Genomic DNA, 15,458 nt, shown 5'->3' on the forward strand with positions numbered 1-15,458 from the left:
CTACTGCTACTGCTGCTGCTACTAGTACTACTACTACTGCTGCTGCTACTACTAGTACTACTACTACTGCTGCTGCTGCTGCTACTAGTACTGCTGCTGCTGCTACTAGTACTACTACTGCTACTGCTGCTGCTACTACTAGTACTACTGCTACTACTAGTACTACTACTACTGCTACTGCTGCTGCTACTACTACTACTACTACTAGTACTACTACTACTGCTACTGCTGCTGCTGCTGCTGCTGCTGCTACTACTACTACTACGGCAGAATACTGTGCACTAACTTGCCTAACCCACTGTATCTTGCTGGCCCTATATCCCGTCCATGTCTCTTCCATTCATCCACCAGGAAACCCAGACCAATCCAGGTATTTACCCCTGGGAACAGTAGCCAAATCAATGCTCCCACTGCTCTTGCAAAGGGCCTGATACCAAGCTGCCTTCAGGTTGCTCTGACCACTGTCTTCCTAGGCCCAAACCACCTTCTCTCTGTCCCCCATTAGAATGTAAGCTCTATGAAGGCCTTGCTTTTCTATTCTTTCTATTATGACCTATAGCGTTCTTCCATAAGAGGCACTTAATCAATGCTTTTTCACTCAGTCATTCTTTCATTCATTCACTGTTTGGAGAAGGAGCTCTTCACTGAAGAGGTCAAAAATCCAAACCAAGAAAGTATGAAGAAGTAGCCCAGTCTGGCTTTAGGTGGCATTCGAAGACATACGTGCACATTCCAAAACCTGAATGCACTTGTGTGGGGCCTGACCTAACCCCTTCCTCTTCCCACAGGGTTGCTGTGGCCAGAGCAGCTGGAGGCCCCATCAGGTGCAAGAAGAGAATGTGGACAGCAAAGGAGAGTCGTCTTCCGTAAAAGCTAATTCTTGTGGCTTCCAGCTAGCCAGTTAATGCTGTCACCCAGGCCGAGATCTTGTCTGCAATAGGATGGGCCAGGCACTGCGCTAAATGCTGAGTACCCAAACATGACCAAGAAAAAGGGCCCTATAAGCGCCCTTGAGGTGCTAACATTTTAATGAAGCAAGACAACAGAAAAAAAGGGAGCTGGAAGGTAGGCTGGTGGGAGAATATCCAACTGAATGAATTAACGTGTTCAGGGATCTCCAAGGGCATTTTTATGGAGGGGAACAGAGAGCTTCTCTCTCTTTCCCTCTCTCCCTCCCCACCTGTCTCCCATTGTCCCTCTTCCTCTCTCTCCTTCCCTTTGCTCCTCCTCTCTCTCTCTCTCTCCCTCTCTTCCTCCTTTCCTCCTTCCCTCCCTCTCCCCTCTCAATATTGGTGCCCCACCCCTACCCAGCCCCATGATCTCAGAACCCAGAAAAGTTGGTCGCAGGGGATGCTTACCCGGACATAGGCTAAGAGCAAATTTGGTCTGGAAGTCACATTCATTGCTCTGCAGGTACTCATCAGATATGACAACAACCATTCTTCGACACCTGGAGAGAGGCAGAGGCAGTTTGGAAGCAGCTATGTGGCAAGTCAGGAAGACCCTAGCTCAAATCTGGCCTGAGATCCTCACTAGCTCTGTGATCCTGGGCAAGTCCCTGAATCTTTCTTTCTTTGCCTCAGTTTTCTCGACTGTAAAGTGGGGATAATAATAATCTCAAGGTTGTTGGAAGGGTTAAATGAGCTAATTATTGTAAAGTGCTTAGCACATAGTAGGAGCTTAATAAATGCTAAAATGAAAACCAACTGACCTGCAACTTTTTAGTCTTTGAGAGTTGCCCAGCCCTGAGAGGTTTGGTGTCTCTCCCCCAGTCACACAGCCAGGATGGGTCAGAGTCAGCCCTTGAACCCAGGTTTTCCTGACTCCAAGGCCAGCTCTCTGGCCACTAAGCCAAGCTGCCTTTCTTCAGAATAACAGATTTAGAGCTGAAAGGAATCTCAGGGGTCATCTTGGTCAGCCCCCTTATTTACAGAGGAGGACACTTAGGCCCAGAGAGGCTGTGATGTGCACGCGGTATTAATGTGTCAACAGCAGTGTTGAGAATTCAACGCATTTGCCTCCAAATCCTCTTTGCTCTGCCTTCTGCGCTCATCCGTTCATTGACTCCATGACCTTACAACTAGGAACAATCAGTAGAGACTGTAAAAAGGGAGGTTTAGAGCTGTCCAAAGTGGAACATAGTGGCTGCTTTGGGGGACAGGGGGTTCTCCCTCTCCCTCAAGGCTGAAAGGCCACTTAGTGGATTTGTGGTAAGGGGGAGGCCCCTAAGGTCTCTTCTGAAACTGACATTCTGTGACTGTCTGAATTGGGCAGGGCATGTATAACTGTCTTCATTTTACAGATAGGGATACTGAGGCTTAGGGAGGGTGTGGTGACATTCAAAGTCACACAGTAAGCTCAAGGCAGAGCAGAGACCTGACGCTAAGGCTCTTCACCTCTGAAGCAGGACTCTTTTCCCTCTCCCCGATCTGACCCCCTTCCCAATGACCTCTTCTCAATGAGTTCGCTGGTGATGGACCAGATGCAGGTGCCGGGCAGGACGTCTCGATCTGACACACACAGCTTCAGCCGGCAGTCGGTTTGCTCCAAATGCTGGATCATCTCATGAACAAACTGGATGTCACTGGGACAGTAGCAGATGAAGGCATCAAAGAGTTCTGGCATTTGTCCTGAGGGGATGGGTGTGGGAGGGAGAGGAGGCCAGAGGTCAAGCGGCAGGAACCCAGGAGGTGGTGAACAGGAGAAGGTTGAGGGCAAACCCAGATCCCCACTGGCATCTTCCCATCAGCCCTGCTTGAGACAGGCAGACAGACATTCCTTCTGCCCTCAAGCAAATCATTTCATCTCTCAATTTCAGCTACTGTAGGGTCCCAATTGGTGAAAGTCATAACAAGGACACAGTGACCAGCACACAACCTTGAGTGCCTGGGCATTTACCCAACGGCATTGGTATGATACCTAGATGTCTGGGAACCAGGCTCAATACTAAGTATACAGTGAAATATTAGCCAAAACATTAACTAAGCAGAAAAACCTAAAATATCCACCAATCCGCAGTGAAGCGCCCTATAACTCTTCCCTTTATCTGCTTTCTCTAATTACAATGGAACTTTTTCAGGATCTTTTTGGGGATCCACTGTTGGTCTGGCCGACACCCCAGACTGTCCCTGTTTGTAAGTACCCACATAATTGTTAAAACTTCTTATAAAATCATACCAAAGCTCCTGGCCCCTTTCTTCAGTATCACACTTGCCCCACTGTTTGGGGGAGGTACAGGATTTCCTAGGTGGGGGAATTCTGGACCTTATAGCTACTATAATAAAATTTGATGAAGTTGTCTTTAAAAAAAAAACAACCAAATTCTCCATTAAATATAAATGATGGCATGAGTCAATTAAAGCTTCAGCTAATCAATACAATGATCCAAGAGAACTCTGAAGGACTTCTGATGAAAAATGCTCTCCATCCCCAGAGAAAACACTGACGGAGTCTGAATACGGATTGAAGCAGACTTTGTTTACTTTCTTTAAGTTTAGGTTTTCTTTCATAACATGACTAATATGGAAATATGTTTTGCATGACTACACATGTAAAACCTATATCAAATTGCTTGCCTTCTCAGTGGGGGGGGGGGACAGAGGGAATTTGGGACTCAGAATTTTAAAAACGAATGTTAAAAATTGTTTTTACATGTAACTGGGGGAAAATAAGATACTAAATGGAAAAAACAAAAACTTCAGCTAATCCAGGAATTATGTTGGCTTTGGAATCCTTTTTCTGATTCATCTATTAATTCCATTCTGTCCAGGTCATTGTTAAAAAGAAGTCTCTATTCCCTGAGGACACATGATGGTCCGAGGAGGGTGAGGGGAGAAGTTGGTTTGGCTTTGTCAAAGATTATCTGCCAAGACAGCAGACCACATGTGGCTGAGTGGTAGTTGATGGGAGTGTCCAGCCCCAGCCATCCCAGCTGTAAAAACCTAAGCCCCCCTGCATCCTCCAAGGCGAGCCCAGGAAAGGCTTTCTTCACTGCCCCTCTCCTGTTTCCCTCTGCCCCATTACCCCGTGGGTCATCCAGAATGGTGATGCCTGCCAGCTCCGACGTCTGAGGGTTGCTGCTATCCACAGCGGGCACCTGCAGCGGCTTCTCGGCCTCCGCCTCCCTCTGCTTCTTCAGGTACTTCTTACAGTCCTCGTCTGTGAGGAGAGAGACAGCAGGCTCACTGCAGCTTCCCTGCTTTTCCATCTTTGGAGGCCATGACTGGATTCTGGCCCTTTTAATGCAAGAAGCCTTTCCCAGCCCTCCTTAATCTTAGTGGCTTCTCTGGTGATCATGGCCAATGACTCGTCTATATCTTGCTTATTTGCATGTGGTCCCCCCTACCAGAATGTGAGCTTCCTGAGGGCAGGGCTGCTTTGGGTTTTCGTTTTGTTTTTGCCTCCTTAGCACAGTGCTAAGTTGCTAAGGCGTCATGATTCAGCCCAAAGCCCACCTTCGGCAGGAAGCTTTTCCCAGTCTGTCCTCTGCCCCACAGGTAGCACTCTGAGTTACCTCCCATTTACACTGGACACACCTTGTATGTTCCTCATTACTTAGACGCTGTCCACTCCCATTAGGTTCCTAGAAGCCAGGGGCTGGTTTTGCTTTTCTTTGTATTCACAGCAAGTGTCTGACACAGAGTTAGGATTGAATAAATGACCAACTTCTCTCCTGGGCCATTAACAGTTTGGGAAAAGTTCACAGGGTTCTGGAAAGCTTTATAACTGATTGAATGAATTTGCCCAATTGGAATTTCATCATTGGGGAGGTTCTTGACAGACCACCTACCATAACCTCCTCATTTTACAAAACTGAGGCCCAGGAAGGTTACGGAGGCAGGAAGTGGCAGGGCTGAGATGCATACCTACAGACTCCAGTTCCAAAGGCTCTACCCCACTGCCTGAGAGGAGAGGTTCTGTGACTCACCCATTACCGCCACACAGCTGGTAAGGGTCAGAGGCAGGATTGGCTCCAGATCAACCACTCCCCAGTACTCCATGCAGCCCACTGGTCATAAATCTGCCCTCCTCCCAGCCCTGTACTCCTCAGGTCAAACACATTGACACAGTAGAGCTGACAGAGATTCGATCTCTCTATTGGGAGGCTATGGGGCATCATGAAAAATGTGACCTTAGTGAAGTCACCTCCCCTCTCTGGGCCTCAGCTGTAAAATGAGCTGGCCAAATTCAATGGTCTCCAAGCATCTTTCCACTTCTAATATTCTGAGACCCAGAATGAACCTTTCACTGGGAGTTCTCCCGAAAATCCCGGGTTACATTCTCCACTCCTGAAGCACGTCTCCTGCCACTGCCCGGACACTGCAAACTCTGAACAGGCAGATGGGCTGTTATGGACTGGAATCAGAAAGGGAAACTGACTACAGAAGAGAGGGCAGGGAACCCAGGAAAGTGCCAGGCCTAATTGGGCAGCCAAATCAGGAGGAAGCCACAGCCCAGGCTGTCCCCTCGGCCACATCCTCCCCGCCTCTTTGACTCAGCTCAAGAATGTGCTTCTCCTTTCTCATCTGCCCCTGCCTCACCAGCTGGTGTGCACCCTCCTGAAATCACCTTATATGGAGTCTGCCTAAACTCACATACATGTACATAGGACCACAGAATGGAAGCTCTTTGAAGGCAGGACTGCTGCACTTTGGTCTTTGAAAATCAAGGGCCATAGGGGAAGCTAGGTGGTGCAGTGGATAGAGCACCGGCGCTGGATTCAGGAGGACCTGAGTTCATATCCGGCCCCAGACACATAACGTTTACTAGCTATGTGACCCTGGGCAAGTCACTTAACTGCACTGCCTTAAACCCTCCCTTCCAAAAAAAAATCAAGGGTCTGCATAGAATTTATCATGACAGAGCCTAACAAGTTCGACCGAATGAGTGAGTAAGGCAAGCTGGCAAATGCTTTTTGAATGTCCTAGGCGGCGAGGTGGGGCCAAGAGAAGGTGGTCTGGGGTCTGAATGTTTAATGGAGAAATGAATGAATAGGGGAAGGGAGGACTGAGGGGCAGAAGAAATGAGTGATTTGAGGAGTGAATGAACCCACGTCCCCTTCAGTTAATGGGGAGAATCATAGACCAGTTTTTTGATGGTGCTTTTATCTTTGAGAAGTTTTCCAATTATTTCAATTAACTTTCCTTTTTGCTCTGGATAATCAAAAGTTAATTTTACATAGAGTGAAACCAGCTTAATGAAAACCTGAGTCAGCTGGGGGCACCCCCTACCCCAGGGTAGGAGACTCCTTCTTAGACACCCCTCACACACACACACATACACAGACACACACACGCACACACAGACACTCTTCTCTATTCACAATCTGCCGCTTTGTTTCAGCCATGTGTGTGACCAGATGCCTGTTTGTGCCCCCTGGGTCTCCAGCCCTGATGGGGCCCCCTGAGGGTGGGCAGGCTGGGTAGATTCACCTATCTTGCTCTAAGCCTAGGCAGCAGTTGGTGGGCAGTGATAAAGAAGACTGAACTCAGCCTCTACGCCCCACACCCCTCCCAGCTGCTTCTCGGGATGTCCTTATTTCTGCCGAGAAACCAGGGGGCAGCCTCCCAGCCCCCTACTCAGAACCCCAGAGACAATTTTGACTCAGTTCTCTTCTTCAACCCAGCCCATGCAACCAGTAACTAAGTCCTGCTGTTTCTGCCTCAGCAAGGCCTCTCAAAGCCATCCCATTTCCATCTCTTTGTTACCACTGCCATATACGTGAGCTCTAATGAGCCTGGGATTAAGTGGGGCTTTGCTTCTGTCCCTGCTGGTGGGCCAGCCTTTCTCCTCCCCTCTTCCCAGAAGCAGCAGCCCCTCTCTGATTTATCTGGGTAACACCTTCTCTCCTGACAAGGCCTCCCTGGCTAGGCAGAAGGAACACAGGGCCCAAATACTGTGTTTTGGGTAAATGACCACCAAGCCTGGCCAACACCAAGAGGTTATTAACCCCTACATCACTGGGGCAGGATCCATGAGCTTGTGTGGGCTTTTTTAATATTTTGACAACCATATTTCAATATAATTACTTTCCTCTGTGATTCCAAGTGTTTTATGCATACATGATTCTGAGAAGGGGTCCATGACCTTCTCTAGACTACTGCCCAAGGAGCCCACAGCACAAAGGAAGGGAAAGATCCCTTGAGTACCATTCTGTCTCCCATTCAAATGCATGTCTTCATTACTTCTTCCTTACTGTATTAATTATTACTTATGGTCTTAATTACTTTATGGGAAGCTAAGTGGTGCTGCAGTGGATAGAGCTTCAAGGCTTCAAGTCAGAAAGACTTCTCTTCCTGAGTTCAAATCTGGCCTCAGACACTTACTAGATGTGTGATCCTGGGCAAGTCATTTAACCCTGTTTGCCTAAGTTTCCTCATCTGTAAATGGAGACAGAAATGGCCAACCACTCCAGGATCTTGGCCAAGAAAAGCCCAAAGGGAGCCAAGAAGAGTCTCACATGACTGAAATGCCTCAACAACAACTTCTTACTGGATTTTAAACAATGATCACATCACAGAGGTGATCTGAGGGCTGGCCCTGGTCAGTGCTGCTCACCCCAGCTGCCCAAAACTCTAGTTATAGCTGGGATTGCCAGTCTTTCCATTTGATCCTCTCATATTCTGGGGGGCTTGTCTGTGGATTCTATGGCCTCCAAGGTCACTCCCAGCTTCACATTTATGACCCTGTTGGCCATCCTTCACATCAATGGCAAACTCATCTACCTCAATAATATTCAGTGGCTCCCCATTCCTGGGTAAATTCCCAGGCCAACTTTAGTATTATTTAACCAGACCTGAGATCCCATTGATACGGACACCTCTCAGTGAGGGACGTCTCTCTACCAGTGAAGATCTAGCAGCTGTTGGGGAGTGTTTAGTCCTAGAGTTGCCAGGGCCACCGAGAAGCTGGGACTTGTCCCAGGTTACCCAGCCAGCATGTGTCCAAGGATGAACTTGAACCCAGATCTTTCTGACCCCAGGCTGACTGTTCACTACATCTCCACTGCCACTCTCTGCCTCAAAGCCTTCCACGTTGCTTACAGCCTCTCAGACACAACCTCATGCCCATTCCCATGTGAAATTGTGGCCATCTTTCAATAATGATCTCAAATCACAAGATTTAAACTTTTGCAGGATTTGAGAGAGGAAACCCAGAGATAAAAATGGCCCAGATGCTTTGTGTCTGAACTGGCTGGGCTTTGAATCCTAACTCTTTTTAACATACCAATAATGATATCTGCTCCCAGAAGCCATCCTGGGCCTCCTGGCAGGATGTGCTCCCTTCCTCCTCTGAGTCCCCTAGAAGCTCTGAACCTTTCTTAGGATATAGTGCCTGACACATAGTAAGCACCATGAGTGTGCTGGTAAATGTTTAACAACTGGCTCTTTGAACAAAATGTACGCACAACACATTTTAAAATTTAATTTTCATTATTACCATTTTTTTCCACCACTTTCATAAGTTTAGATAATCAACAAAACAATAAATCATGGCTTATGGAGGGAATAACATGCACACTCAACTGGACATGGAAATCTATCTTACCCTACAAGAAAATAGGGGGAAGGGGATAAGAAAGGGGGGGATGATAGAAGGGAGGGCAGACTGGGGAGGAGGTAATCAGAAGCAAACATTTTTGAGGAGGGACAGGGTCAAAGGAAAGAATAGAATAAATGGGGGTTGGGATAGGATGAATGAAAATATAGTTAGTTTTTCACAACATGGCTATTATAGAAATGTTTTGCATGACTACACATGTATAACCTGTATCTAGTTGCTTGCCTTCTCAATGAGGGTGGGTGGGCAGGGAGGAAGGGAGAGAATTTGGAACCCAAAGTTTTAAAAACAAATGTTAAAAATTGTTTTCACATGCAACTGGGAAATAAGATATACAAGTAATGGGGTATAGAAATCTATCCTGCCCTATAGGAAAATAGAAAGGGGAGAGGAAAAGAGAAAGGAGGGTGATAGAAGGGAGGGCAGATTGGGGAAAAGGTTATTCAGAATACACACAGTCTTAGGGTGGGGGGAGGGGAGAGATGGGGAGAAAATTTGGAACTCAAGATCTTGTAGAAGTGAATCTTGAAAACTAAAAATAAATAAATTTTTTAAAAAGAGAATAACAACCACAAAACAATTGAAACTGAATGTTATGAAATTATAAAGAACATGCTTGCCCCAAAGAAAAGTTATAAGAAGATTCCCACATGCAAGTTCTCCTTTTTTCAAAAGTGGGAGGTCCACATTTGTGGAATATTGCATAAAAAATCAAACATGTTGTTCAATGTATTGATCAAAATTGTTAATTTTTTTCCTTCTTCTTACTGTTTTTTCCTTTTTAAAAAATCATTTCTTATAAGAGACTGTGTTCTGGTACGGAAGAAAAGGGGGAAATATAGGTAATGTAAAAACAAAAGGTATTAATAAAATATATTTTAAGAAGAAAAAAAAAACAATGAATCACGCCCTGATTAAGTAGCATTTGGTGATTTCTGAGATGTAAATACTCAAACTGAAAATTTAACAATCAGCTCTCAGAGCTCCTGCACACTCCTCTATTGCACTCAGTGCTCATTTCCCACTTATAATTTGATTCACTGATTTGATTACCAATATAACTTATTTGATTAGCAAAGATAATAAGAGGTGCCCTTTATATAGGGATTCTCAGCATTGCAAAGCACTTTACAGACATGACTTCATTGGGGATGCCCAGTCCATCCCTGGACATTTTTTTTCCCTGGCATGCTCTCCCTCCTTCTGCCTCTTTGGCTTCCCTGGCTTCCTTCAAGTCCCAACTAAAATTCCATCTTTTCTAGGAAGCCTTTCTTAATCCCTCAAAATTCCAGTGCCTTCCCTTTTAAAATTTATTTTGTCTATGGCTTGTTTGTATGCATTCTATTTCGCCTCTTCTATTCAATTGAAAGTGCCCTAAGAGCAAGCACTGTCTTTTGCCTTTCTTTGTATCCTCAGTGATTGCACAGTCTCTGTCATGTAGTAGGTGCTTAATAAATATGTTCTGACTGACAAGCCCATGCGTTTACTGCTACAGGTGTTATACATTATCTCCATTTTACAAATGAGGGAATTGAGGCCCAGAAAAGTGAGTTGACTTGCCCAGCCTCACACAACCAGTGTATACGAGGGGTGGGGTTCACACCCAGATGTTTCCTGACTCCAAGGCCAGTGCATTATCCACTGTACCAAACTGTCTTTCAACATCAGCACACTTTTGATGAACATCTTATACAGAACTGTGTATTATCCACAGCAACTACCATTAATATCTATCGAATGAACAATGAGTGAATGAGACAAAAGTATACACTCAGTGAACAAATGAATGAATGAATGGGACAAGAGTGTACACTCACCAGCCTGACTTCAGAACACGACAAAATTCTAGAATTTGTTATGAGAGGATAGTTTCTAAGCACAGAGAAGGAAAAGTGGTGATCTCTATGAGGTAGCATGGGTCCATTCTAAAACCAGCCATACCAGTTGGTCTAACCCAGCTTCCTTCTTTGACAAGGTTACTCACCAGGGGAGCTCCAAGGAATTCTGGATTTCAAAGCCCTGGACTGCAGAATGTTATCTGAGAGTCTCTTACTTAACAATATCTTTGTGGACAATATGGAGAGATGTGGACTGGGTGATAGCACCCTTAGATTGCCTGAGAATTAAGAGGGTTGATTAATGTGCCTAGGTCAATATGGAGGGAAGTCTCTGTCCTCCCACTTTACCTTTATCCTGTTAGTTAAAATACTTAGAAAGCTCCCTGATCAATTTGCATGTGAACATCTAGAAGATATAGCTAACACTGGATAATAGATAGAATCAGGATCTCAAAATAGCCAAGGAAGCCAGAACAATGCATCAGATTTAAGGAGACTGTTCTATGTAAGTGAAATTAGACTGACTTCCCTTGGTCCCAGATCCTTTGAGCACTGGGTGAAAGCTGAAGATACAGATTTCTGCTGGGTAGCACTTAGTCACTGGAGCCATCCAAGAGTGGAAATGGGCGGCCTCAATAAATGAGTTCTGGGTCACTCTTGGAGCTCTTGGAGCTCTCCAAGTAGAATCTCGATGTCAGGGAGGTTGTTGTGGGCATTTCTGCTCAGGCAAAGGTAAGCTCCTGGATGGTAGGGACTATGTTGGTTTGGGTTTTGTTTGTTTGTTTTTTTAGTCATTGTATCCATTTGGTATAATGGTTTTCATACAAAAGGTGCAGAATAAATGATTTCTCGATTGAACTGAAGGAGTTATAAGGACGTTTCCAACCCTGTGATCACGCTTATTTAAGATGCTAGCCATTTCACCTCTCTGAACCTCAGTTTCTTCATCTGTAAAATGGAGATAAAATACCCGTAGAATCTACCATACAAGGTGATTGTGAAGATCAAACAAGATAATGTCTATAAAGCACTTTAAAAGTGTAAAAACTATGATAGAAATGACAGTCAAGTCAACAAGTATTAAGAACCTACTATGTGCCACTCACTGTGCTAAGCACTGGGGATACAAAGAAAAAACACAGTCTCTGCCCCCTCCCCGGAAGCTCACAGTCTAAAGGAGGAGAAAACATGCCAACAAGTATAGACAAACAAGATATATGCAGGATAAACTGAAGATAATGTCAGAGGAAAGGCACAAGCATTTAAGGGGTGGTGGGGAGCCTGGAAGGGAGAGTTTTAGTTGGGACTTGAAGGAAGCCAAGAGGTAGAGCATTACAGGCATGAGAGACAGCCAGGGAAAGTCATGGAGTGGGCTATGTGGAGTACAGCCAAGAGGCCAGTGTCACATAGAGGGGAGTATGTCATAAAGAGAGTGGAAAGGCAATTAGGGCCAGGTTCCAAAGGGCTTTGTACAGCAGAAAGAGGATTTTATATTTGATCCTGGAGATGATAGGGAGCCATTGGAATTGACTGAATCGAGGTGGGGAAGAAGATGGTCAGACTTGCACTTTAGCAAGTTCACTTGGGCATATTGGCTTATCACCACCACCACCACCATCACCACTATCACCACCTCTACCACCACCACCATCACCTCCATCACCATCTCTACCACCACCACCATCATCATCACCATCACCTCCACCACCACCACCATCATCACTAGTGAGCTCCTCAAGTTGTCCATCCTAAGGTAAAAGAACCACTTGGAGACAGCATAGACAAGAATCCTGTACTGGGCAGGGGTTTGGACTAGATGGCCTCTTAGGTACTTTCCAACTTTGAGATTCTATGACTACTTGTTGCCCATACCTCTCTTTAGGTTAACAATGACTCTTTCAATTCAAGCTTATGCCCATTGCCTGTTCCCTGTCTCTTTTCCTAACATAACCTGCATCTCACAGATTTTCCAGAGCAAGGTGCCACACAGAGTTGATGAGAGGTTCCCAATTCTAAGAGTCAAGTAAGAAGTCTAGAGGACCTGTAAGAATAAAGGGGCATGTAGAGAAAAGTTCAAGGTCATAGATATTGGGGGTGATGCAGCAGAAAAAGCACTGGGTTTGGGGTACCAGGACCTGGGTTCAAATTCTGCCTCTGTTGCTTATGACCTGGGTGATTTGGGGCAAGGGTACTTTCTTTCCCTCCTGGGGCTTCAGTGTTTTCATCTGTAAAATGGAGGAGTTGGCCTAGATTCTCGGGTCCCATGCAGTTTTAAGTCTCTGACCTGTGCTCTACAAAGGCTTCCCATTTCCTATGGGCTCCATCAGAGGTCAGAGCAGCCTTCTTAGAAAAAGCCTAGGGACCCTTCTCAGAATCATACTCTTAAACTATTGAAGGAAATGCTAAATTTCAGTTAAAGGTTTGTGAAAATTAAGCTATCACTTTTCCCCACCCATATTCAGAAACCCTCTGAAATGTATCCACAGATAAAGTCCACGGACACCAGGTTAAGATCTGTGTTAGAATGACCCTGTTTTTTAGAGCAGTCCATAGAAAATCAGTAAACGTTTACTAAGCGCCTATTTCATGTGCCGAAAAGGGAAGCCTTCTCACTGAAAGGAAGCCCACTCACGAATCCGTCCTCTAGATCCGTAAGCCTACTTCCTGTCTCAGCTCAATCAGGACCACAGGCCTCTTTAATCCCTGTCCTTGAGGCCATTCACCAGGAGCTCCAGCTCCTCCTCTCTTGCCCATCTCACATCACTCTGATGCCTCCTGCAGCCATCTCCTCCTTCACCCCGCCTCCTAGGGAGCCGGGCCCTTCTCCTCGCTAAGGCAAATCCCTCTCCAGGCACGAGTGATCCATCCCATTCCATCTCCTCCAGCAGATCACCCCTCCTATCATCCTGACACTCCCACCCATCTTCAGTCCCTCCCTACCAGCTACATTCCTGCTGCTGCAAATATGTCCCCATCTCCTCCATCCTCAAAAAGCCCTCACGTGATCCAATCATCCCTTCTCAGGGTAGCCCGAAAGGTGTTCTTCCTTTTGTGGCTGAATTCCCTGAGAAGGCCATCTACAGTAGATGCCTCCACTTTCCTCCCATGCCTACCTTTTTGCAGACTGCCTTCCAAACACATCATTTGGCTGAAAATATTCCTCCAAAGGTCCTAATGCACTCTTGCTTGCTTAAATCCAATGACCTTTTCTCAATCCTCCTTCTCTTTGACGTCTCTGCAACCACCCTCTTCTTCATACTCTCTTGGACTTAGATTTTCAAGACACTAATCTCTGCTGGTTCTCTGACCTGTCTAACTGCTCCTTCTCTGTCCTTTGCTGGATTCTCATTCAGGTCTGGCTCGTAATGATGGGTGTCCCCAAGCTCTGTCACGGGACCTCTTATCTTCTCTCTCTAGAGCAGTGGGGAGGAACCTGTGGCCTTAAGGCCACATGTGGCCTGCTGGAGACTATTTCACTTGGTGATGCCCTCCACTCCTCCAGTTACAATTACCATGTCCTAGCAGATGGATTCTCAGTTTTATGTGTCCAGCACTAAGCTCTCTCCTGACATTTCTTCATCTCCAGCTGCCAACTGGACATCCCATAGGCAGCTTCGGCTCAGCATGTCCTAAATGGAACTCACTCTCTGTCCCCCTCCAGCTCTCCTTTCCTCCCAACTCCCCTCTGACAGGGAGGATGGCATTACCATGCTCCCACTCATGAAGGCCCCCAATCTAGGTATCATCCTGGACTCCTCACTCTTTCCAACCCCTTACACTTAATGAGTTGCTGAATCCTGTCATTTCTAACTGTTTTGGTCACATCTCTCTCATATGCCTCCTTCTTTCCTCTGATACTGAAAACACTTTGATGCAGACCCTCACCCACCCATGCCTAGGCTATTGCAATGGGTTGCTGATTGGCGTCACTGCCTCAAGTCTCTCCCTACTTCAGGCCACTCTCCACTCAAATTTATCTTTCTACAATGCAGTTCAATGATTGGTTCTGAAAGCCCTAGGCATCTTACACCTCACCCCCCTTCATTTATCGTGATCCAGTGACACTGGCCTCCCACCAGTCCCTTGCACAGGACACTCTGTCTCTGGTTGTCACTGGGTGTCCCCCATCCATGCTTGGTCTCTCCTTCCACATCTCTGCCTCCTACCTTCCTTCTTCCTTCAGGTCTCAGCTAAAGCCCTACCTTCTGCACGAAGCCTTTCCCAGGCCTTCCTAATCTTCAGGCCTTCCCTCTGGGAATGCCCCCAGTTTATCCTGAATGTAGCCTGTTTGTTTAGAGTTGTTTGCCTGTCCTCTCCCTCATTAGACTGTGAGCTCCTTAAAAGCAGGGACTTTTTGCCTTTCTTTGTATCCTAAGTGCTTAGCATGATGCCTGGCACATAGTAAGAGTTCAATTAATGCTAATTGACTGACTTATACCTTAGGTATCCAGAGGCCAAAAAACCACAATCTTGGAACCCCCGCAAGCCTCCTCAGTGTTTTTCCTTTGAATCTGGGTGTGGGGAAGCATGTTGGAGTGTCAGCTCTCCAGAAGGGAGAAGGTTACCCAGACCTGTGGCAGGTGAAGAGGGGGGGGCAAGGAGGGGCAGTGCCTAAGAAGCATTCAGATGGGCAGTGAAAGGAGTGGGGAGGGTCGGTGTAGGGGCACACAGGAAGGGAGTAAGGAAGGAAAATCAGCAAGACCTGGAAGTAACCTGAGGGGCGGTCATCCAGTGTTATGTTTGAGGAAACTGAGGTCAAAGAGGGAAATAACTTGCCCATTATCTGCATATTAGTGGCCTGGCTTGGACCAAAAACTATGTCTTCTGATGCTCAAAGTTGTTGTCTTTTTACTACAACGTGAGATGGGACAGGAAGTGATGGAGAGGGGATGGTAGGGAGCAGGGAAGGGTTAGGGAACAAGAGGACAGGAGCAAAGGGAAAGACTGAACCAGGGAGGCACAGCAGAGAGGCAGGGGCAGTGGGACAGGGAGGACAGAGAAGGGCAGGGGGCAGGGAGACAGTGGGACAGGGGGGAGCAGAGAAGGGCAGGGGGCAGGGAG

At 46.4% G+C, this 15,458-nt stretch overlaps 1 protein-coding gene across 1 annotated transcript in view; it reads right to left on the reverse strand.

The window, feature by feature from the left end:
• Positions 1-15,458, reverse strand: part of MYD88 (MYD88 innate immune signal transduction adaptor) — a 19,774-nt gene that overhangs the window by 2,557 nt on the left and 1,759 nt on the right. Inside the window, exons 6-8 of the mRNA XM_027835808.1 lie at positions 4,024-4,158; positions 2,450-2,630; positions 1,359-1,450 (exon numbers count right to left, since the gene is read on the reverse strand). Of these exons, the coding sequence (XP_027691609.1) occupies positions 1,359-1,450; positions 2,450-2,630; positions 4,024-4,158 (408 nt within the window). The remainder of the gene's footprint in view (positions 1-1,358; positions 1,451-2,449; positions 2,631-4,023; positions 4,159-15,458) is intronic.

The sequence above is a fragment of the Vombatus ursinus genome, unplaced genomic scaffold, assembly GCF_900497805.2.
Source record: "Vombatus ursinus unplaced genomic scaffold, bare-nosed wombat genome assembly UNPS02014817.1, whole genome shotgun sequence".
NCBI classification, from domain to species: Eukaryota; Metazoa; Chordata; class Mammalia; order Diprotodontia; family Vombatidae; genus Vombatus; species Vombatus ursinus.